This window comes from Erythrolamprus reginae, chromosome 1 (genome assembly GCF_031021105.1).
Source record: "Erythrolamprus reginae isolate rEryReg1 chromosome 1, rEryReg1.hap1, whole genome shotgun sequence".
NCBI classification, from domain to species: domain Eukaryota; kingdom Metazoa; phylum Chordata; class Lepidosauria; order Squamata; family Dipsadidae; genus Erythrolamprus; species Erythrolamprus reginae.
Genome location: NC_091950.1, coordinates 392,701,384 through 392,727,092, shown reverse-complemented (window position 1 = coordinate 392,727,092; position 25,709 = coordinate 392,701,384). Strand labels below are relative to the sequence as shown.

The 25,709-nt window shown below is 42.8% G+C and overlaps 1 protein-coding gene across 1 annotated transcript in view; it reads left to right on the top strand.

Annotated features, from left to right (window-relative positions):
• Nucleotides 1-25,709, top strand: part of GAREM2 (GRB2 associated regulator of MAPK1 subtype 2) — a 45,463-nt gene that overhangs the window by 16,021 nt on the left and 3,733 nt on the right. The window contains exons 3-5 of the mRNA XM_070734928.1: nt 12,448-12,578; nt 15,656-16,849; nt 23,004-23,167. Coding sequence (XP_070591029.1) covers nt 12,448-12,578; nt 15,656-16,849; nt 23,004-23,167 — 1,489 coding nt within the window. The remainder of the gene's footprint in view (nt 1-12,447; nt 12,579-15,655; nt 16,850-23,003; nt 23,168-25,709) is intronic.

Sequence of the window (25,709 nt, the reverse complement as noted above, 5' to 3'; positions counted from 1 at the left end):
TCCTTCCTTCCTTCCTTCCTTCCTTCCTTCCTTCCTTCCTTCCTTCCTTCCTTCCTTCCCTTTTTCTTTTTTTTCTCTTTTGGTTTTTTCCCCCTTCCTTCCTTCCTTCCTTCCTTCCTCTTTCTTTCTTTCTTTCTTCTTTTTCTTTCTTTGCTTTTTTCTCTTCTTTTTCTTTTCCCTCCCTCCTTCCTTCCCTCCCTCCGTCTCTCCTTCCTTCCTTCCTTCCTTCCTTCCCTTTTAAATTTTCAAACTGTCTTCTTCATATTCCTGGCTGAGGAATTCTGAAAGCTGCAGTCAACTGTCTTCAGCCATTGTCCAGCCCTGTGCTATGGACCCCTCCCTCCACCCCCTGAAGAGGCCGGGGGCTTCTTTCCAAAGCCAGTGGCAGTGATGCCAGAACCCCCTTCCCTGGGGATGGGAGGGGGGGGGCTCCACTGGTCTCCCTCAACAAGACCTTCCGCAACACATCAGCCCTGCTGGGCAGGCCTCTTAGCCCCACCAAAGAAATGGGGGTTAAGGAAGACCCCCACCCCCCACCTTGCCCCAAACACTGGCACTCTGCATAACCCATGTGGGGGCTTTGGCTTCCCCTCTGCAGAACAGAAGCTGGGGACCTCTCCCTCCACATACACTGGATCCCTATGGCCCATCCGAGGGCTGGCAAAATAGGTGTGCCCCCCCACCTGCTTTTCTACCTCTCTCTCTCTCTCTCTTTCTCTCCCTCTCTTTCTCTTTTTGTCTCTCTTTCTCTCTCTACTTTTCTTTCTTTTTCTCTTTTTCTCTCCCTTTCTCTCTCTTTTTCTCTTTTTATCTCCCCTTCTCTCTCTTTCTCTTTATATCTCTTTCTCTCTTTTTTCTCTCTCCCAACCTCTCTCTTTCTCTCCCTCCCTCTCTCTTTCACTTTCTCTACCTCTTTCTCTCCCTCTCTCCCCTTCTCTCTTTCTTTCTCTTTCTCTTTCTCTCCCTCCCCCTCTCTCTTTCTCTTCCTCTTTTTATCTCTCTTTCTCTCTTTTTTCTCTTTTATCTCCCTTTCTCTCTTTCTCTCTCTCTTTCTCTCCCCCTCTCTTTGTCTCTTTCTATCTCTTTCTCTCCCTCCCTCCCTCTTTCTCTTTTTATCTCTCTTTCTCTTTCTCTCTCTCTCTTTCTCCCCCCTCTCTCTGAAGTGGGGAGGGCCGGGTTGGCACCAAGGGAGCTCGAGACGGGGTGCAAAAGCAAACTACTCTGCCGGCCCGGGCCCACATCGGAAGGAAGGAAGGAAGGAATTGTAAAAGGGGCGATCAAGAGAGGAATGGGTGAATGAATGGACGGAGGGTGGGAAGGAAGGAAGGAGGAAGGGAAGGGACAGGAACAGAGGGAGGGTGCAAAGTAAGCAAGGAAAGGTGTGAAAGGGGAGAGTAAGAGAGGAAGGAGTGAAAGAAGGGAGTGAGGGAGGAAAGAAGGGAGAAAGGAGAAGGAAAGCAAGAAATGGAGGGAAGGAAAGAAAGAAAGAAAGAAAGGGGGAAGGGACAGGAACAGAGGAAGGAAGGAAGGAAACTTATGAAAGGGGAGAGTAAGAGAGGAAGGACTGAAGGAAGGGAGGGAGGGAAGAAGGTAGGAAGGAGAAAGAAAAGAAGAAATAGAGGAAGGGAAGGTAAAAGAGAGAAAGAAAAAGAGCAAGAAAGAGAAAGAAAGAAAAAGAAAGAGAATGAAAGAGAAATAAAAAGAGAGGGGGAATGAAAGAAATGGAAGGAGGGAAGGAAGGAAGGAGAGAAAGAAAGAGGGAGAAAGAAAGCAAGAGAAAGAAAAAAGAATGAAAGAGCAAGAGAGAAAGAGAGAAAGAAAGAAAAAGCAACGCAAGAAATTGTGATTTTTTACAATTCCCTCCCCCGCTCCCCACAAACCAACTACCCCTCTACCGCAAGGCGCCGTTTCCCCTTTCTCCCTCGTCCGCATCCTTGCGGCGGGGACTCACCAGGAGAAGTCTGGAGACCCACGCGGCTCCTCTGGGGGCCTTGCGGAAGGCGCCGGCGGAAGCCCCCATGGCCGGCGCTGGGTGTGAGGGAGGATGCTTTCTGCGCGGGCGGAGGCCCACCCTCGCCGGAAGAGCTGGGCAAGGGATGCCTCGGGGAAGGAGGGCAGGAGGGGGCTGGCGGGGGTTTAGGGAAGGGGAGCCGAGGCCAGCCTTGCAGTAGTCGAAAGCCACCGGAAGAAGACTGGGCTCAGCAGCAGAAGCGCCGGGCCCGCCCCCCCCCATTATTCAGGCTCTCTTGGGGTTGGGGAGTTTTTGGGGGGTGCCGGGGCCCGGGGCCCCCCAATTTTCCAATTTTCCCCGGGCCCGGGACAGCAGTCCCAGTAATACCCGTCTATCGGCGGCCCTGTGTGGAATCAGCCATATCTCAGGCTAGACTTTTCATGAGAAATAGATCAGTAAGAATCAGGACTTGTAATTAGTGAGCTCAAAGTGTTTGTGGGAACCCTAAATATTAATTTTGCTGCAACAAATACAGTAGTACCTCGTGATATGAACCCGTCGTCATACGAACTTTCCGAGATACGAACCCGGGGTTCGGAAAAATTTTGCCTCTTTTTACGAACTTTTTTCGCCTTACGAACCCGCCACCCGAACGCCGAACCTGGAAGTTTGGCAAAAGTTCGGGTTCGGGTTCAGGAGGCTGCCGAGAAGCCCTGCCGCCCGGCTGTTGCCTTTTGAACCAGCCGGGGGGCTTCTCGGCAGCCTCCCGAACCCGAACCCCGAACCCGAACTTTTGCCAGAATTCCGTATTCAGTGTTTCAGGAGAACGCCGAGAAGCCTCCCGGCTGTTTCAAAAGACGACAGCTGGGCGGCGAGGCTTCTCGGCGGTCTCCCGAACACCGAACCCAGAAGTTCAGCAAAAGTTTGGGTTTGGCGTTTGGGTTCAGGAGGACGCCGAGAAGTTCCCCGACTGTTTCAAAAGGTGACAGCCGGGCGGTGGGGCTTCTCAGAGGCCTCCCAAACCCAAACCCGAACTTTAGCTGAACTTCCAGGTTCGGTATTCGGGAGAACGCTGAGAAGCGCCCGACTGTTTCAAAAGGTGACAGCCGGGCGGCGGCGCCCAGCAGAGCGCCATTTTTGCATATATATTTTTTTAATTGACTGCATTGTTTCCTATGGGAAACATTGTTTCGTCTTACGAACTTTTCGCCTTACGAACCTCCTCCCGGAACCAATTAAGTTCGTACGATGAGGTATTACTGTACTATTATTCTAGAATCTAGTGGGTAGATGGGTAGATGCTAATGTTGGGTTTCCTATAAAAATTGTAATGAGAATGGAAATCTATATTGCATATACAGTACTATGTTTCCACCATTAGACTGAGAGCTCCAAAATGTAGCAAACCATTCTGTTGCCTCACCCTTATGCTTTTTATTTAGAAAGAGAAGGGAGTCTCCCAGCTTCATTTTGAAAATCTGCCCCCCCTCTCAAAAGTCTTTAGTGTGCCTGGTTTGCCTTATGTCAGTTTTGATTTGTGGTCTTCTTTTTCTCAGTCCCCCCCTTATTTATTTATTTTTATTTATTTATTAGATTTGTATGCCGCCCCTCTCCGTAGACTCGGGGTGGCTCACAACAACAATAGAACAATTCAAGACAAACCTAATAATTTAAAAACATTTAAAAAACCCATTATTAAAGCAGACATACACACAAACAAACATACCATACATGAATTGTATAGGCCCGGGGGAGATGTCTCAATTCCCCCATGCCTGACGGCAGAGGTCGGTTTTAAGGAGTTTACAAAAGGCAAGGAGGGTGGGGGCAGTTCTAATCTCAGGGGGGAGCTGGTTCCAGAGGGTCGGGGCCGCCACAGAGAAGGCTCTTCCCCTGGGACCCGCCAAACGACATTGTTTAGTCGACGGGACCCGGAGAAGGCCAACTCTGGGGGACCTAATCAGTCGCTGGGATTCGTGCAGCAGAAGGCGGTCCCGGAGATATTCTGGTCTGATGCCATGAAGGACTTTATAGGTCATAACCAACACTAGCTTATCTAGCTTCTACTTATCTAGCAGGCTCAACCTCTCAACTTGAATCTATGGCCCTCCAAATCTTGAACTATAACTCCCAACTGCTCCAACCAGTGGTTGAACTTTATATTATTAATATCAAGCACTCCTCATTCTTAGACTAGGTTTAGTTGCAAACATTCCTGGGCACTGTGGTCTGCTAATGCTTACTCCATTTTATAAATTATAATAACAACAGAGTTGGAAGGGACCTTGGAAGTCTTAGGCAGGAAACCCTACGCTATTTCAGACAGATGGTGAACCAACATCTTCTTAAAAACTTCCAGTGTTGGAGCATTCCCAACTTCTGGAGGCAAGCTGTTCCACTGATTAATTGTTCTGACTGTCAGGAAATTTCTCCTTAGTTCTAAGTTACTTCTCTCCTTGTTTAGTTTCCACCCATTGCTTCTTGTTCTACCCTCGGGTGCTTTGGAGTTGTCTGAGTTCTTGTCTGAGTTCTAGAGCACTGTTTTTCAACCGGTGTGCCGCAGCACACTAGTGTGCCATGAGACATGGTCAGGTGTGCCGTGGGGAAATTAAACATGGGTCCCCAAACTACGGCCCGCGTGCCAGATACGGCCCATGGAGGCCAATTATCCGGCCCGCCGCCAGCCGCCTCCATCCGAACATAATCCCTCCAGCTATCAGCGACAGGAAGAGTGGAGGCACAGGGAACACTCACTGACCAATCACCTTGTAGGATTCTTCCCGACCACTAGCGATGAACCAATAGCAGGCCGCCTCTCATCCACACCCAGAAAGGTCACCGCTTTGGCTGCCACGCACTTGTCATCGGGTGGCCATGGTGAGTAGTTGAAGCTGCTACTCCTCCCCATGATCCCGATTTCTAATCCTGGTCAGGACTGGAGGTAAGTGTTACCACCACTAGATGAAGCCTCAGCCTCAGCTGGTTATGTCTATCCTGATGGTGTATATAATATGTACTGTGTTAGAGTGTCATTTTGTGTCATTTGGGTTGGTGGTGTGCCCCAGGATTTTGTAAATGTAAAAAATGTGCCGCAGCTCAAAAAAGGTTGAAAATCACTGTTCTAGAGGTGTGGAAAGAGAGTTGCAGTGACCTGGCTCAGAAAATACGTTGAAGGTGAACACTAAATTATTTATTTTATTTATTTATTTTGTCCAATACACAATGAGGGTTTTAGTGGGTATATATCAGTATACACATAGTAAAATACATGATGAAGGTTATAGAGGAGATACTCATAGTAAAATATATCTAAGAAATAATAGAAAAGAAGATATAGTAATAGAACATATCAATGAAAGAATAGAAGAAGAGATATAGGAATACAGTGTTCCCTCGCTTTTCGCGGGGGATGCGTTCCGAGACCGCCCGCGAAAGTTGAATTTCCGCGAAGTAGAGATGCGGAAGTAAATACACTATTTTTGGCTATGAACAGTATCACAAGCCTTCCCTTAACACTTTAAACCCCTAAATTGCAATTTTCCATTCCCTTAGCAACCATGTTTATTTATTAAAGTTTATTAAAAAATATTTATTAAAGGCAGACGAAAATTTGGCGATGACATATGACGTCATCAGGTGAAAAAAACCGTGGTATAGGGAAAAAACCCACAAAGTATTTTTTAATTAATATTTTTGAAAAACCATGGTATAGACTTTCCGCGAAGTTCGAACCCGCAAAAATCGAGGGAACACTGTAGAGGAAAGGTATCGGAGATATAGGAGAGCAATAGGACAGGGGACAGAAGGCATTCTAGTGCACTTGTACTCGCCCCTTACTGATCTCTTAGGAATCTGGATAGGTCAACCGTAGATAATCTAAAGGTAAAGTGTTGGGGGTTTGGGGATGACACTATGGAGTCCGGTAATGAGTTCCACGCTTCGACAACTCGGTTACTGAAGTCATATTTTTTACAGTCAAGTTTGGAGCGGTTAATATTAAGTTTAAATCTGTTGTGTGCTCTTGTGTTGTTGTGGTTGAAGCTGAAGTAGTCGCCGACAGGTAGGACGTTGCAGCATATGATTTTGTGGGCAATACAGTACTTAGATCTTAGACAAGACATGGTTTGCAGGAGGTTGGTGCCTAATGCTGAAGATCAGAGAGGGAAAGGGGTTTGCTGGCACCATGTGAGAGGTGCTGAACAGATGGTACAGTAGGAAGGAGTGACTGGAGTCGTGAATTAACAGAACTGACATCATCTCTGGCCTTTAATGAGACTCTTAAGTGCCTCCCATCTTTGGTAATGATGTGCAAGTATGAATAAATAATGAGAGGCAAGCGGACAGGAGCAGTTAATTGCTGCTCCTTGGAGAGACAGATGGGACAGGAAAAGAAGAGTAAGTGTGTTAACCTGTTTTGTTGGCCCCATTCATTAAAAAAAAAAACCCAGAGCAGATGGTTCCAGTTTCAGCTTGCAAGCAAAGCAAAATGCACACTTCATTGTGAAACCGTTGCTTTTGATAAGTGGACAATTGCATGCAGGGAAAATATTAGCTTGCCAGAATTGTTGGTTGCTTTTAAACAGGGGTCTCCAAACTTTTTACACAGGGGGCCAGTTCACTGTCCCTCAGGCTGTTAGAGGGCCGGATTATAAAAAAACCCCCTATGAACAAATCCCTATGCACACTGCACATACTTTATTTAAAGTAAAAAACAAAATGGGAACAAATACAATATTTAAAATAAAGAAGAGGTAATAAGTAATTAATAATTAAGTAATGAAGTAATTTATACTTCTTTATTAACAAGTAAATTTAAACTTAAATCAACAAACTCCATTTCTCCTTCCTTCCTTCCTTCCTTTCTTCCTTCCTTCCTCTTCACTTCTCTCTTCCTTCTTCCTTTTCTCTCATTTGTTTCATTTTCCTCTCCCTCGTTCTTTCCCTCCATCATTTTCTCATTTATCTCTTTCTCTCTATCTCTCTTTCCATCTCTCCCTCTTCCTTTCACTCTCCCTCTCTATCTCTCCCTCTTTCTCTTTCTTTTTTCTCTCTGCCCCCCTCTCTCTTTCTTTCTCTCTCTCTTCTCTCTTTCTCTCATTCACTCTCTTTCTAACTCTCTCTCTTTGTATCTCTCACACTTTCTCTCTCTCCCCCCCTCTCTATTTCTCCCTTTCTCTCTCTCCCTTTCTATCTCTCCTCTTCATTTCTCTCTCCCTCTCTATTTCTCCCTCTTTCTCTCTCTTATATCGATCGGTAAAATCTCGTGTGCTGCTGTGGGCCTGTTAAAAGACCTCAGCGGGCCGCATCCGGCCCACAGGCCGTAGTATGGGGACCGCTGCTTTTAAGAATGGTAGAAATGAGAAAGATCTGACCGAGCAGGCTTGCCAAGGGACTTGAGAAATTCAAGTCTTGTTGGAATGAACGGGAGTTGCTTAAAAATGTCATTCCTTGCGGTTGACAGAGACATGATGTATGGAGCCTGTGCTATTTAGGAGAAAGGAGACGCCGCTATGACTTTTCATAGGAGAGATTGTATTGTGTCTAGACAACAGTGTGTATGTCTAAATCGTTCTTCTTAGGCTGCCTTGGAAAATCAACTTATTTCATCTCCACTGAAATGAATTAGGATATCTGAGAGCTATTTTTGCTCAAAATGGATTTAAATGTCAAGATTTCAGTTAGTATGATTAAGCACTTTGAGGTCTGAGTTGGCTTTTGGCAATAGCAAAACACCTCTGAAAGCATTAACTGGCGTTTGAATATGCTAAAAACTGAATTTTTAAATTGTACTCTTTATCTAATAATTTGGGGTAGGAAACATTACTTCTGCTTCTATTTTTATCTATTCAACAAGCCTGTGACTTACCGTAATTTAGGATAGCCCATGATAAATGTCTAAAAGTCAGCTAGTGACCTTCATGGCTGGATTGGGATTTGATGATGATGATGATGATGATGATGATGATGATTATTATTATTATTATTATTATTATTATTAATTAGATTTGTATGCCGCCCCTCTCCGTAGACTCGGTATCCTTGGAGTCTAACACCATTTTGATCTCCCTTAAGCTGATTCTATTGTGTTTGAAACCAGAATGTTTAAATTGTACAGTGGTACCTCTACTTACAAACTTAATTCATTTCATGACCAGGTTCTTAAGTAGAAAAGTTTGAAGAAGCAATTTTTCCCGTAGGAATCAATGTAAAAGCAAATAATGCGTGCGATTGGGGAAACCACAGGGAGGGTGGAGGCCCTGTTTCCTCCCAGGAGATTCCTAGAGAGGTCCCATGGAGGCTTCTCCCCACCTTTTCCAGCTCTGTTTCCTCCCAGGAGATTCCTAGAGAGGCCCCACAGAGGCTTCTCCCCACCTTTTCCAGCTCTGTTTCCTCCCAGGAGATTCCTAGAGAGGTCCCAGGGAGGCTTCTCCCCGCCTTTTCCGGCTCTGTTTCCTCCCAGGAGATTCCTAGAGAGGCCTCACAGAGGCTTCTCCCTGCCTTTTCCGGTTACAGTTTCGGAGGCTCGGGTTTGTAACTGGAAAATGGTTCTTGAGAAGAGGCAAAAAAATCTTGAACACCCGGTTCTTATCTGGAAAAGTTCGTAAGTAGAGGCGTTTGTAAGTAGAGGTACCACTGTACTGACGAAATATCCTCTGCAATCATTTACTATATGCTGATGAGTGAACTTGAGATTCTCAGATAACCAACGATTTTAAATTGGGGGATTGAAGGGAAAAGGATAAGAATATTTCAGATTAAATAAGAGAGTTAAGCTAAATGTCAACCCCTGAAGCTGACCTGACCCGAGCTGTATTGAAGCTGCAGTGTTGCCAGGGTGTGTGTGTGTGTGTTTAGAGACAGAGGGTTTTGTGTAGCCAAAATAAAATACTTTCTCTTGAGAACCAAGGACATGAGCCCTGGCGGCGCAGTTTTTATAGTGCAGTACTTCAGGCTACTTCTGTTGATCACCGGCACCCAGCAGTTTGGCAGATTGAATCTCACCAGGCTCAGGGTTGACTCATCCTTTCATCCTTCCAAGGTACACCCACAACAGCTCGCACAGCTGTGTTTTGGACCAACTGTAGTCTCCGAACACCTTTCAAGGGTAGCCCCATGTAGAGCATAATAGTCAAAACACACACACACACACACACACACAGAATTTAAGCTTCATTTAAAGGTTATACAGTGGTACCTCTACCAAAGAACGCCTTTACTTATGAACTTTTCTAGATAAGAACCAGGTGCTCAAGATTTTTTTGCCTCTTTTCTGGAACCATTTTCTACTTACAAACCTGAGCCTCGGAAACTGTAACCGGAAAAGGCAGGGAGAAGCCTCCGTGGGGCCTCTCTAGGACTCTTCTGGGAGGAAACAGGGACGGAAAAGGCGGGGAGAAGCCTCCGTGGGGCCTCTCTAGGAATCTCCTGGGAGGAAACATGGCCGGAAAAGGCGGGGAGAAGCCTCCGTGGGGCCTCTCTAGGAATCTCCTGGGGGGAAACAGGGACGGAAAAGGCAGGGAGAAGCCTCCATGGGGCCTCTCTAGGAATCTCCTGGGAGGAAACAGGGCCGGAAAAGGCAGGGAGAAGCCTCCATGGGGCCTCTCTAGGAATCTCCTGTGGTTTCCCCAATCGCACACATTATTTGCTTTTACATTGATTCCTATGGGAAAAATTGCTTCTTCTTACAAACTTTTCTACTTAAGAACCTGGTCGCGGAACAAATTAAGTTCATAAGTAGAGGTACCACTATATTGTTATGCTGCAATGCCTGTAGCCCAGATAGTGAGAGTGTAGAGGCAGAGATGCCATGGATACTCATCTCTACCCATTGTAATGCCTTTGTTACTCTTCCAGCTGGTGCATTGATGCCCCCATCCCAGCCCACAATTGCTTGTTATCATATGGCCTTTTCCTTGGGGAAAAAGCAGGGTCCATAGGTGATAACAGAGCTGGGGGAAGCCCTGACACCCTGCCTCTTTCTCACTTGCCCTCATCACCAGCGGCTCCTGTCATCAGCTTCTACTCCAATTTGATGTCTCCGTCTGTTTAGCTTCCTTGTTTGCTGGGTACAGAGAAGTTGCTGGGCGAACTATGGCAACTGAATCCGGGGCAGAAATTAAGAGAGCAATGCCATTTGCATTTCAAAGGATCTCTTGCTGCTGAAAGGTAACTAAGGCAGTTACAGGCAGCTCTGAGCTCCTTCAGAAAGAACAGGAATGCAACACAATATAATAAAATGGACATTACAGAGGGTAACCCAGATAAAGGACAAGAGCTTCAGCCAAAGGCATAACAGACTAAAGATTCCCTTTATTATTTTATTATTTCATTTATTTATTTAAATTTATAGGCCGCCCTTCTAATGGACTAAGGGTGGCATACAACAATAAAAATACAATAATAGAAATATTTAAATTTAAAAACCCCAATATTGCAACATTTATACATCATTCATTCATTACTACTGGCTGGAACAGAGTATAATGCTCAACGGCCCCAGGTCTGCCAGCAGAGCCATTTTTTAAAGACATTTTAGAAGGCCAGGAGGGTGGGAGCCCTATGGATTTCCGGGGGGAGTTGATTCTAGAGGACCAGAGCCACCACAAAGAAGGCCCTTCCCCATGACCCCACCATCGGGTATTGTTTGGCTGACAGGATGTGGAGAAGGCCAACTCTGTGGGCTCTCATTGGTCACTGTGACGTGTGAGGCAGAAGACGGTCCCGTAAATAATCTGGTCCTAAGCCATGTCGGCCTTTATTTATTAGAGGATTATGCACACAGCCAGCAGACATTTGGTGTTCTGCAGAAAATCCAACGCTTCATCCAGTCCCAGATTTTTGCTACCACAAAGGCTTGCTTATCTTCATCCCGTTCGATTCACATTGCCAATGTTTATTTTTCACAAGAATGCACTTTGATCTATAAATAGGAAAGTTTTATTCCCAATTCCAGGTTGTGATTAGCCTATGACAGGGATGGCCAACCTTTTTTACCTCAGGTGCCGATAGTGCGTGTGTGTGTGCTATCGTGCATGCGCGAGTGCCCACACCCATAATTCAATGCCTGGGGATGGCAAAAATGCCCCCCCCCGGAAGCCCTTTGGAGGCTTGAAACAGCCCATTCCCCAAACTCTGGTAGGCCTAGTAGGCCGGTTTTTCACCCTCCCCAGGCTCCAGAGCCAAAATTTCAATTCAATTCAATTTATTAGATTTGTATGCCCTCCCCCATCCCTCCGGAGATCTCCGGAAGCCGAAAATACCCTCCCAGAGCCTACAAGCGAACCAAAAATCAGCTGGCTGGCACACACACACATGCACATTGGAGCTGAGCTTGTATAACACCTCACATGCCAGCAGATATGCCTCTGCGCCCATGCCATAGGTTCGCCATCACTGGTCTATGACTTAGAAAAGGAAGAATTGCATTCTGTATATATTTAGGTATAATTTTACTTTTGGTACATAGATATTTTTCCAGGTTGGCCTTTTTCTTTGGATAGAGACTGTGCCTGCCTCTGGACAGACTTTGATGACAATGATAGCTTAGAAACGTAACAAATATGATGGGGAGCAAATGATCAGAGGTTTATAAAATTATGAGTGCGCAACACATCAATACAATATTTACCTCATCTTCTCTTATTTATACTAGAATATAGATTTGAGACAAGGAAGAAAAAGGTTTTTTTTTAAACCGTTAATGTGTGGAATGTACAGTAATATAATAGGATTTAAGTTGTGGCCAGGAACCAAGAGGGCTCTAAAAGGGGATTGGTTAGGTTCCTGAAGGAAAAGTAAATAATTTACTCTTTGTGATAGTGGCTATAAGAAATTCTACATTCTGGGTTACTCTGCTTCTTATATTCTAATTGACAGAAAGCAAAGTGGGAGAAATCTATTGATTATTTTGATGCTTATTTGTGAGTTTCTAAAGCTATCTGCCTGGAAATAGGATGCTACCTAAATAGACCCATTGTCAAATCCAGCCACTCAAGGCTCCTTTTAAAAAATATTTTATTTTATTATTTTAATTTAATTTAATGTTGTTGTTATTATTATTATTATTATTATCATCATTATTATTATTATTATTATTATTATTATTATTATTATTATTATTAATTTGGTGTCCAACTCCAACATTTTTCTTTTATCTTCTGCATTTATGTTTTTTTAAAAAAGAACAACGGACAACTGTATGGAAACAAGGATCGGCATTAAGCACAAATATACCATAATAAGGTGTTGGAGGGGGAAAAAGTTCATTAAACCCTGTTTATAAGCTTCCCAACTATTTCTAGTTGGCCACTATCAGAGCTATTGGCTAATTAGGTGATGCCCAGGAAGCATAGCAGTAGGTCTTCCAGAATCTTTCTTTCTCTCCTTTCCTGCCTGCTTCTTGATTCAGCTGCCTATCCAGCTTCAGTAGAGAAAACAATCTCTCAATACACCAACCTCCTAACTAAACTAGCATGTTTTGGGTTCTAATCCTACAGGGAAATTTAAGCTGCTAGATCAGGACAGGGATGTCCGGGAGCCTGTGCAGTACTTCAACAGTGTGGAGGAGGTGGCGAGTATCTTTCCAGATCGTGTGTTTGTCATGGAGGCCATCACCTTCAGTGTAAAGGTTAGTTGTACTTTAGCATATGTCACCTGTCTAAAGCAGGAGTCTTCACTCCCTCAGCTCTGAGTCTTAAGACTTGTGGACTGAGTTCTGGGAGTTGAAGTCCACAAGTCTTGCCAAAGTTAGAGGCCCCTGGTCTAAAGAATAGATGGGAAATGGAGGGATTTCCATTCAGGTCAACCTCCCTCTGTCCAGGTTTTATATCTGATTTCTTGACACTCGTTTTCTTCTACTGTGTTAATGAAGAGCTAAGCTATAGCAAATCAAATTACAAAAAGATATTGACAAAATTGAACGGGTCCAAAGACGGGCTACAAGAATGGGGGAAGGTCTTAAGCATAAAACGTATCAGGAAAGACTTAATGAACTCAATCTGTATAGTCTGGAGGACAGAAGGAAAAGGGGGGACATGATCGAAACATTTAAATATGTTAAAGGGTTAAATAAGGTTCAGGAGGGAAGTGTTTCAATAGGAAAGTGAACACAAGAACAAGGGGACACAATCTGAAGTTAGTTGGGGGAAAGATCAAAAGCAACGTGAGAAAATATTATTTCACTGAAAGAGTAGTAGATCCTTGGAACAAACTTCCAGCAGACGTGGTTGGTAAATCCACAGTAATTGAATTTAAACATGCCTGGGATAAACATATATCCATTGTAAGATAAAATACAGGAAATAGTATAAGGGCAGACTAGATGGACCATGAGGTCTTTTTCTGCCGTCAGTCTTCTATGTTTCTATGTTTCTATTAAAAGAATTATTGCAAGCTCAGATTTGATCACGTCAACTTAACCAAAAATGTGACTTGCAGTTTAGTTAACTATTTCATATCTGATAGATTGCATAACATTTTTCAAAGATCGGGTTTTTTTATGCAAGTAAGCTGGGATTTAAGGAGTTGGAAGCAAAATGTAGTCTTGCATTCTACTGTAAATTGGTCTCAAAGTTCAGACGAATGTTTTAACTTTTGGCCTTCTCCAAAAAGACAACTGGTTAGCCACTGGGAGAGAGATGGATTGGATTATTGAACTGACTAGTGCTCGTTTAATCTGATCCAACAGGCTCTTTTGTATTTTTGACAATTTTTTAAATCATAAATTTAGTGATCTGCTCTGAATGAATAGAAATATTAATGTCTTCACTAGTTTTATCAACTGAGGCAGAGATAGGATTTTGAAAATCAGTGAGTACAGTGGAGTGTTTGCATTCATTCACTGATTCAGGGTTTCTAGTTCAATTTGGATCTCTGCCTCTCCAATTATAAGATTGTGAATTATGTCTAGCAATAAATAGAAATATTTTTCCTACCACAAAGCTAAACACACTGTGGGAAGAAAATGTAATGCACTTTGTTGAAAACCACAACAATAATAACTAATAGGATCAAATGCATTCTAAGTTTAGACAGGGCTTGGGTTTTCCAAAAAAGCAAAGGATGGAAACTTGAGTAAGTATGCCCCAATCAGAACATTTCAAAACATGTTATTTCCTCTAGGACCGCAATCCTAATCACACATAATGGCATATTTCCCATTAAATAGAGTGGGATTTTCTTCTGGGAAACCATATACAGTGGTACCACTACTTAAGAACTTAATTCGTTCCGTGACCAGGTTCTTAAGTAGAAAGGTTTGTAAGTAGAAGCAATTTTTCCCATAGGAATCAATATAAAAGCAAATAATGTGTGCAAACCCATTAGGAAAGAAATAAACGCTCGGAATTAGGGTGAGAGGAGGAGGAAGAGGAGGAGGACAGTCACTGCCAAAGGAAGAAGGTGAGGTGAGGGGAATAAAAAAAATCCAAAACTTTAAAGCTTAAAAAAAATGAGGGACTCTTTGGCGGCGGAGAGGAGCACACGCTTCCCATACACCCGACACGAGGCTGCCTCCCATACACTGCCAGAGAGAGAAACCCAAGGGGATTGGCAGGAAACTGGCTGGGCCTTCGTGCCGCTCTCAAATTTCCTGGGAAATTTTTCCGGACTTGGGTTCTTAAGTAGAAAATGGTTCTTAAGAAGAGGCAAAAAAATCTTGATCACCCAGTTCTTATCTAGAAAAGTTCTTAAGTAGGGGCATTCTTAAGTTGAAGTACCCCTGTATAGAGCATTGCACTGAAACTATAAAAGTAGCATCTTAGAACTCTATTTGCCCAATGAAATTAAAAAGAGTTTCTGCACTCTGTAAAAGAGAGAAACACAGGCGTATTTCCTTTTCAAGTAATGACGGCTTTGATCTTAAAGCCAATTCAATTATCTTTTTTGTGGAAACCAACAAATGTCTTTTAAGTAACCCAAATTAGATAATTTACTGGAATTTGACTTCTCTCACCCCAAACCCACGCATTCTGTCATCTCTCTCCAATGGCCCTTCAGGTGTCCATCTCTAATCTTTTGTGTCAAAGAGGCTCCTGTTCTGTTTTCCCTTTTTGATCAAATGGAGACAGTCCAAGAACCCCTGAGTGGAATGGAGTCCATCAGTTCCAAATGATGGCCTGTGGTACAAGTAGTCCCCTATTTGCAACGGTTTATTTAATGACCCTTCAAAGTTTCAACAGTACTGAAAAAAGTAACCATTTTTCACATTTATGATGGTTGCATTTTGATCTCTGTCATGAGATCAAAATGCAGGTGCTTGGCAACTGGTTCACATTTATGACCAGTGTCCCAAGGTCATGTGGTTCCCTTTTGCAACCATCTGATAAGCAAAGTCACTTAGGAAGCCCGATTCACTTAACAACCACGTTACTAATGTAACAGTTACAATGATTTACTTAAAAGTGGCAAGGAAAGTGGGGTAAAATTCACATAACAAAAGTTTCACTTAACAGTATAAATTTTGGGCTCAAAATTGTGGTCATAAGTCGAGAATTTCTGGTACTTCTTCCATACGCAGCATGCACAATCACATAAAACCACCTTTCAGTTTTTTCTCCATGATTCATGTTATAGCAGTAGTTTTTGTATCGCAGAACCCCTCTTTCTGTGGTACAGAGCCCCCACTGTCCTCACCCTCCGTGTTGTAGAAGTCTCCTTGTAAGCCTCTTATCTGCCTATTTTCCCTCCCCAATTGGCTTCTTCCAGGTTGTGTCGGGCAAGTTCAGTGAAGACAGCGAAGTATACAACTTCACGCTGCATGCGGGAGATGAATTAACGCTCATGGGCCAGGCCGAAATCTTGTGCGCCAAGGCGGCGAAAGAAAAGTCGCGTTTGAACACCTTGCTGCGGAAGTTGGGCAAAGCAGGCATTCCCGGCACTGGTGGTGGGAATGGCGGTAGCGCTAACAGTGGCGGCGGCGGTAACCCTGGGGGTGGCAGCGGCAAACAGTTGAAGGGCAAGATGCCTTGCTTGATCTGTATGAACCATCGGACCAATGAAAGCCTCAGCTTGCCTTTCCAGTGCAGAGGGCGCTTCAGCACTCGCTCCCCGCTGGAGCTGCAAATGCAGGAGGGGGAGCATACAATTCGCAGCATCATTGAGAAGGTCCGACTTCCGGTCAATGTGATCGTGCCCAGCCGGCCGCCTCGGAACCCCTACGATCTGCACGCCATCCGGGAGGGCCACTGTTACAAGTTGGTGAGCATCGTCTCCAAGACGGTGGTGTTATGCTGCATTCTCCGCAAGGACGAAGTGGCCCCCTTCCACTTCCTCCTGCTCACAGACATGCCCCGTTTTCTGCTGCCGGAAGGGATGCTGCGTGTCGGCGGAGACCCTCAACTGGAGAAGTTGTTGCGAGAAACCGCTGCCCTCTGCCAGGAATGTTTCGATCCCAATGAATATTCCAAGGCTGTGCGGGAGGCCAAGCCAGACTTCTCGGAAGAGTGTGCCAGCCCCCGCCACGTACGGCTCTGTCTGCAGGGCTGCAGCCGCGACGAACTGGCCCAATCCTTTCAGCGCCTCTCCCTTTGCTTGTATGCTGCCTCCGAAAGCAGTTGCCAGGACCCGCCACAAGGAGGGAGGACCCAACGATTGCTTTTCCCCTCTCACCAAGAGCCCTCCAGCCTTATTTCTGATACTTTGGATTCCGACCGCGAATACATGACACCTGATTGGGTGGAACCCACATTCCGGACTCAAGAGCTCCCGTACGAAGAATTGTGGACTAACCAAAACCCAGAGAACTATTCTGAACCCAGCAGCGCTGTTCCTGGACTGGAGAATGCCAACAAATGCCAGCGGGACCTTATCTCTTTTGGGGGTTCACCTTGCCACCGAGGCCTGGTGCAGGAAGACCTAAACGCAGAGGCTCCTCCCCCGGTGCCACCCAAATCTGAAGCGGTAAGAGATTCAGGCAGTAGACCATTTGATGGAAAATAGAAATGGCAGTCAGGGCAAGACACTCAAAAATGTGTTTAACTTGAATTAACTGTCAAAAGAAAGTGGTTGTCATCCAGGGAAGGGAAACACACTTAAAAGTGAATGTTGCTTATTCAGGCAAATTCTGTAGAGATATAGATGGATCAACCTTCCATCCTGAAGATTATTAGAAAATGAACTAAAATGTATTACTTTAAATCCTTTATGAAAATCCTTAATGTAAACCACATTTGGAATATCGCTAACCGTTTTTGTCATTGCGTACATTTGAAAGTTTGGGCACTTCCTTTATAAAGAAAAGATACAATAATGTGTATTTAAGGTAGAGAATAGAGGCATACAGATATGAAAAGGAAAGACCACCCAGTCACATGGCCATCAAACCACACCCACAAAATAAGCCATGCCCACCATGTGGTAGTAAAAAGTTTCGCAGCCCTTCACTGATGTGATGTACTCATCAATCTGTCAGTTGCTAGTTTTTAAGGACATTTCTGGTCCTAGTAAATACAGAATACTTTGAGCTTGTTTTATTCATTCATTCATTCATTCATTCATTCATTCATTCATTCATTCAATTTTTATGCCGCCCTTCTCCTTAGACTCAGGGCGGCTTACAACATGTTAGCAATAGCACTTTTTAACAGAGCTAGGCTATTGCCCCCACAATCCGGGTCCTCATTTTACCCACCTCGGAAGGATGGAAGGCTGAGTCAACCTTGAGCCGGTGATGAGATTTGAACCGCTGATCTTCAGATCTACAGTCAGCTTCAGTGGCCTGCAGTACAGCACTCTACCTGCTGCACCACCCCGGCTATCTTTCTTCTTTCATTACCAGACTTTTTATCATCAGTATGAGAGAGAGTAGGGTTTGCTGGCTGTTTGTATACAATAGCTTGCCCTGCCAATTAAGGGCCACCTAGCTTCTTCCTCTATGATTGCTCGATTAGGGCACTGTTTCTTCCCTGTGTATTTATTTGTTGATGGTGGTACAAGTGTAGCCACTGTCCCTTGAGCTACTACTAGACTATCTAATGTCTCCGTCATTGGACGAGATGCACCTACCTATATCAAATTGATGTCCAAAGTCACCAGACTTGGAGCTACAAAAAAAGAAAAAATGACTGAAATATACATGTGGACAGTATCATAAACAAGGACATGATCAAAACATTTAAATATGTTAAAGGGTTAAATAAGATTCAGGGGGGGGGGAAATGTTTTTAATAGGAAAGTGAACACAAGATCAAGGGGGCACAATCTGAGGTTAATTGGGGAAAGATCAGAAGCAACATGAGAAAATATTATTTTACTGAAAGAGTAGTAGATGCTTGGAACAAACTTCCAGCAGACGTGGTTGGTAAATCCACAGTAACTGAATTTAAACATGCCTGGGATAAACATAGATCCACCCTAAGACAAAATACAGGAAATAGTATAAGGGCAGACTAGATGGACCATGAGGTCTTTTCCTGCTGCCAATCTTCTATGTTTCTATGTAGAAAAGAATTTGACAAAGTCTTGAGTAATTGTAAATAATAAATTGCTGTTAGTAATATAACTTCTAAATTAGTAATACTTTGCTTTCTCTTTTTTCTTTTTGTGGTCCAAGTTCATCTTTTAACAACTCAATATTATGGTGATCTTTCCTCTCTTGTCTTTCTTTAGCATGGGAGTCTACTAGACTAGAGATTGTTAGTCATGGGATATGCAGTACAGCATAGAATCCTAGACTGATGAATTTGTCAGCAGACAATTTTTCCCTGGGTCTCTCTCAAGTCTTCTGTATAGCTTTGGCTTCTTAATAGGTTAAGACTCTACCTATAAATGTTCAACCTCACTGCTTGTACTATATTTGTTGGACTATAGATGAGTCCCATGCATAAATGGCTCTTCACTATCTTTAGTTCTGGAACAGACTCTCAGAGCGTGACATTCTCTCTGGTGGAAATTCTCTGTCATTTCTGTTTTATACCATCATCATTGCTGCCTCTGAAGAAGACGGGATTCACGAAATAAATTGTTCAAAGCTGGTGGATTTTAGATGATAAATCTTACTATATGAACTGCCAAGGTTCCCCCCCCCCCCAGTTTTCAAGGCTCACAGAGCTTTTCCTTACCTGTTGTCCAAATCTCATTCAACAATGTCACTATACCCCATTGCGTAAACAAATATGGTGGAGTATAATCCTTTTTTAAAAAAAATCTTGCAACTTTGGGACTTTATAGATCATCCATTTGACTTTCCTCGAGCAGGAATGAGCTGAGCTTTTCTTGTTTAGGTTCTCACTCATCTACCTGTACACTTCAGAAAATTTCCTGCAAATGCTGTAACCTCCAAAAGTTTATATTTATTTATTTTCTAAAAATTGGAATTTGAATGTAGTTTGGTCATGCTTAGAATAATGGGTACTCAGTTCTGCAATGAAATACTGTATCATCCTTAAAGGACTGGCAAATTCTGCCAATCAATGATATCTGCCAATCAATCAAGTTAATATTCAAGCACTTCTTGTAAACAAACATTTTTATTTATTTATAGACTCTTTGATGGTTCTCTCAGTGTAAATTATGTAAAGCATGACTGATTGCTATAAAATTTGCACTATTTGGGAAAGCCCTTTGTATCTCATAATTTTATATTAAAGATTATATATATATAATATATATAATACATATTGAAGTTTTATAGCTTGACTTCCTATCCTGTGTTTCAGTAACGTACAATTTCTGAATCTTTTAATTAAGAATGAATTAAATTATTCATTTAATGAATCTTTCGTGTTCCCTATGTTTTCCCCTTCCCATATTTCAAATATCCACACTATTCCCTGGATGTATAAAGCCTTACAAAAGACAATTTAGATCACTGAGCCCAGTCTTTTGCTCAGTGTAGATATATAAATTAAAGTATTCTCAACTACACAGCCTCTGCTTCAACACAGGCAGCGAAAGGGAGCCTGCCAACTCTCTTAGTAATCAATTATTCTGTTTTAATGGCATTTGAGGATTTCATCATCATCATTGGTTTTTATCTAATTTCTTCTCAACATTTTGCATGCTACCTTGTGTTATCACTGTGCCAATCCCTCTCCACCAACATCTATTTGCAGACTTTCTACATGGGCACTTTCTACATTAACAGCCTTTAAAAAAAAAAAAATCTATCTTTTAGCTCTCTGTAAGATACACACATACAGTGTTCCCTCAATTTTCGCAGGGGATGCATTCCGAGACTGCCCGCGAAAGTTGAATTTCCGCGAAGTAGGGATGCGGAAGTAAATACAGTATTTTTGGCTATGAACAGCATCACAAGCCTTCCCTTAACACTTTAAACCCCTAAATTACAATTTCCCATTCCCTTAGCAACGATTTAGATTATTACTCACCATGTTTATTTATTAAAGTTTATTTAAAAAATATTTATTAAAGGCAGATGAAAGTTTGGCGATGACATGATGTCATCGGGCGGGAAAAACCGTGGTATAGGGGGAAAAACCACAAAGTATTTTTTTCATTAATATTTTTGAAAAACAGTGATATAAACTTTTCGCAAAGTTTGAACCTGTGAAAATCGAGGGAACACTGTAATTTGATCTGGTAGCATTTATTAAATATTACATATTGGATCTTAAAGCCAGTCCAAACATGACTTTGACAGGCAATGTTATCCGCCACGTTGACCTAGTATATTTATTTACTTTATTCAATTTTTTAATGCCGCCCTTCTCCTTAGACTCAAGGCGGCTTACAACATGTTAGCAATAGCACTTTAAAAAAAAACAGAGCCAGCATATTGCCCCCACAATCCGGGTTCTCATTTTACCCACCTCGAAAGGAGGAAAGGCTGAGTCAACCTTGAGCCGGTGATGAGATTTGAACCTGCAGATCTAGTAGTCAGCTTTAATGGCCTACGGTACTGCACTATACCCACTGTGCATGAAAGGATCACAATGCAGTCTTCCAATCTTCCAAAATCTGTTTTCACACAAACACACACACACACGCACACATTCCCCTAATTATTTGTTTATTAGAATTATATGGTACCCATCTCAAATGCTGGCTGGGGAATTCTGGGAGTTGAAGTCCAAATATCTTCAAGTTGCCAAGGTTGGGAAACACTGCACTATGAAACAACTCTGGTCAGTTAAGTACTGTACGTATTTTTGGAGAATAAGATGCACTGGAGTATAAGACCTTAATTTTGGGGGAGGAAAACAAGGGGGGGGGATCTGCCTCTGCCTTCCAGCAATATGCCTCCCAGCAAACAGTAAACATCACAGATGATATACACTGTTTGCTATGTATTTCTGTGCATGTGTGCCTTATCCATAGAAACAGCAAAGAATTGGAGAAATGTACATTATGACCGTTTATCAATGTCAGAATTTTTTCTTAATTGTGGTCACACTAACTCTTCCCAATTATTTAAATAGATCTACTCTAAACTTGACTAAGTCAGGGTTCAATTCAGCTGCCTTATCTTAATATTGAAGAGGACACTGCTACATTTGAGATTATACTTGTACAAATGCTGTTAAAATTTGCATGGCTTTCTGGAAGTATACATTATTCTCTGCTCTTTAAAAGAAAATGCAGTAGCACTGGGCCTCTTCAAATCAAGCCTTTATTTTAAAAAACCTTTTTTATTAAATTGTCTAGAACAATAATAAAGCAGTCTTTAAAAAAAAAGTTTAATTCTATAGACATTTATAGTTATTGACTTACCTTCTTCCATCCTTGCATCGCCAGGCATGGGGGGATTAATGCCCCCCTCTTCTGACTAGTAGGCCATGAGTAGGGTGTGATTGTGTAGCTTGATTGTTTTTTAATGAAGTGAATTTTTAACTTAGTTTTTTATTAACATTAGATTTGTATTTTGTATTGTATTGTTATTATTGTTGTGAGCCGCCCCGAGTCCTCGGAGAGGGGTGGCATACAAATCTAATTTTTATTGATTTTGATTTTATTGATTTGATTTTATTGGATTTGTATCCCGCCCCTCTCTGTAGACTCAGTGCGGCTAACAACAGTAGTAAACAGCATATGACAATCCAATATAAACAGTTAAAAACCCCTACTGTAAAACCAACATACATTATTATTATTATTATTATTATTATTATTATTATTCCAGTTTCAGCAACTCATTAGCACAAGAAAATAAAAATCTGCCTCTGCCTCTCCCTCCCAGCAATTGGCCTCCTTGCAGCTTTAGTTTCACTTTCATTTTAGCATGTGGATCTGCCTGCAGCTTCAATCAGCTGCTAGTCGGGAGGCAGATAATCAGTTACTTGTGCTAATCAGGCTCTGCGCTGTTTGCTGCAAGGAGGTAAATTGCTGGGAGGCAGAGGCCAAAGGGGGTGGCGGCTGGGGGGGCTTCATTTGGTGTGTAAGACACTCTCAAGTTTTCACCAAAAAATATGGTATGTAACTTCATATACTGTAACTTGATGAAATTATCTCCTGTAATTTTCATTCCATTTTACTTTGTTAAGATTAGATGTAAATCCAGTGTCGGAAAAACAAGGGGTAATTGGCAGGAAATTGAATCACCTCTATGGGTGATTCTTTGTCAAGTGGACCAGGTGAAATTGAAGCCTTATTTAAAAAGAAACCATCACAAAAACAACATATATGATAGTAAAAAATGTGCTCTTTCTAATGAAATAAAAAAAATGTTTGAAGATGAGAAAACAGAGAACGATAGAAAAAAAACTTGCTCTTTCTCATGAAGATTATTGTAGTTGATGAAACAGAGCTCTCTGTTTTCTCACCTTCAGTCATCTTCATTTTTATTTCCTTAGAAAGAGCACATTTGTTTCTATCATATATGTTGTTTTTGTGATGGTTTATTTTCAAATAAGGCTGCAAAAATCAGTCAAGTGCACACCTGGCCCACTTGAGAAAGAATGACCCCTATATCTTTTCAAGTAATCTTGGGGAAAAACATCGATTTTTTAAAGCGTTGAATAGCTCTTCTTGAAGTCTTTGAAAATGCCTTTTTCAGTCTGTATGGATTTATGTGGCCAGTCCACTTCAGAAAATACATTGGATAGTATTTGGTCCCTCACCCCAGCAAATAACCCTCTTCTCCCCAATCTTTTCATAGGTGAGAGAGGAATGTCGTCTCCTTGTTGCTCCCCCTGTGCCACCCCGTGGTGCCCACACATCGGCCACCTCCAGCCCCCCAATGGCTGTGCGCTTCCCCAAGCTCCAAGCGGCAGTATCACCCAGTGCCAACCTCTCCTACTATTCATCTGGACTTCATGACATGTGAGTGATGGAACTGGGATTGCTTCTATAGGGGGAGTGGTGAGATATAGCCTTCTTTGTAGGAACTGAGTTGGGAAGATGAGAATGGGGAGAAGAACAAAGTACAGTGGTCCCTTGACTTTCGCGGGTCCGACTTTCACGGAAAGGCTATACCACGGGTTTTCAAAAAATATTAATTAAAAAATACTCCGTGTTTTTTTGAACACTTGAACGTTTTCCCGCAGCCACCCGATGTACAGTACTATGCGTTTTAACTCTCCTCCTGCCTCCCCAAGCCATCCTGCTTCTTTAAATAAAAGTTCCGCTTCCGCCTCAGCCTCCCGATCCCTCCCCTTTAATTCTCAGAGTGCTGGTACGCTCCACTTGAAGCCGAGCTTTACTGCTGCCCACCGCCACCGACTCTTCTTCCCCCACCCACCTAAGCCGTCTTCCTTAGTGGTAGCATCCGACCTCCCAGCTGACCAGCCTGGAATCCTGGCTTCAAGTCCTGGCCTGGATCCCTTTTGCCTTGAGCTTCCCCTGCCCTGACCTTGAGCACCGGTGCTGCTGCCACCACCATGGAAGACGGCAGCAGTGAGCGCAGCACTGACTAAGAGGTCAGTAAGGGGCGAGTGCAAGTGCACTAGAGTGCCTTCCGTCCCCTGTCCTATTACTCTCCTATATCTCCTATACCTTTCTTCTATTTCTATATCTCTTCTTCTATTCTTTCATTGATATGTTCTATTACTATATCTTCTTTTCTATTCTTTCTTAGATATATTTTACTATGAGTATCTCCTCTATAACCTTCATCATGTATTTTACTATGTATATATATATACAGTACCCACTAAAACCCTCATTGTGTATTGGACTAACTAACTAACTAACTAACTAACTAACTAACTAACTAACTCAATCAATCAATCAATCAATCCCCCAGCTTGTTGCCCCTGCGGGTTCTGAGGGTAAGTAAAACCAGGAATGGAGGAGGGAGGGGGAGGAAGGAAGGAAGGAAGGAAGGAAGGAAGGAAGGAAGGAAGGAAGGAAGGAAGGAAGGAAGGAAGGGAGCGTCTCCATTTCGTGGAAATTTGACTTTCGCGGGCAGTCTTGGAACGTATCCCCCGCAAAAGTCAAGGGACCACTGCACTGCAATATGCTTAAAGGCATTTGCTTTATCGTCTTTCTTTGTGTACTGTGAGATGCAATATTATTGTGAATGAAGTCTTAAAATATAGACTTCTGGGCTAGGATCCAGAGGCCTTGAATGATTTTCCTTCTTATCACTGAATTGGCTGCATGAGTCAGCTGTGCACTTACTATTGCTAGATTCAGGGGTTGTGCAAGCATGCTGAATTAAGCAGCAAGAAAGGAAATACCATGTGAGTAGAACTTTTCTTGTTAGTTGACCTTTAAGGGAGGCAGCCTCAGGTGTCAGAAAGGAAGCGTAGAATCTTCCTGCTTTGATGCTAGAAAATTTAGCGCTCTGTTAAAGGTTTATGTAGGAAAGAGACAGCACACACTTCCATATTTACCAGGAAATAATAAAAATTTTAATCCTGAGAGTTAATTATACAATATAAATAACACTTTTCCTTCGGGTTTGGATGCTGGCTGGTTCTTCCTTCTCCCCCAAGCAAATGTCCTAAAATGTACAATATTATGGAAAGTATAATTATATGTAACACTATCAGGCACATAAAACAAAATATCTTTCCACTGAAGAAAAGCATGGCTTTGATAAAAGGAACTATGCCTCCCCATCATTTTGGATTATGTGTTTCGAATTCTTTTACAAATCTTTGTAAAAACATTGACCTCTTATTCCCATGGCCGTGGCACTTTTAAACTTTACATGAATCTCAGGAAAAATAAATAAAAAGGGGCAGTACAGTTTGTTTTCTATTTGGCCCCGGGGGCATTTATATTTCACCTAATAATGTACTTGATCGGCAAGAAACCTCCAGAGTTAGAAGTCAGAGGGGTTGAATGAAAATGACAGCAATGCTTTCTTTAACAGCAAGCAATATTGGATGGTGTTGTGGTTAGCTCTGGCCCAGCTCCTGCCCCAAGGAATGTGGATGTGGATGTGGGGGAGACATCCACATGCCGCAGGCCTATTTTGCTTCCAGTAGAATCTGCTGACGAAGTCTCCTCTGACCAAGGAAGCGTGAGTGACAGGGAAGAGAGGAGTTTGGCAGACAGCCCAGGAGGAGATTAATCATCTGTATCATCCCTGGATTCTGAACAAGAATTAATGACACATCCACGCATGCGTAGAGTGATGCATAGGAGACAACAACTGAAGGATTATTACAAGAGAAAATGAGGCCACCTGTGGTTGGGTGGGGCTGTTGTAATTAGTGCTACAGATAAAAGTGCAGCCTGGTGTTTTAGCCTCATGGCAGTTTATCTGATTCATTGTTTCGTCAAGATCGTGGTTTTTGCTGTTCAGGATTGTGTGTGTGGACTCTCTGGACTTTAGAATTGGACTCAATTTCCCAGTTATTGGGTGAGCAATTGGACTGCATTTAACCTGTGCCTTGTGTGTACCAGAAAATCC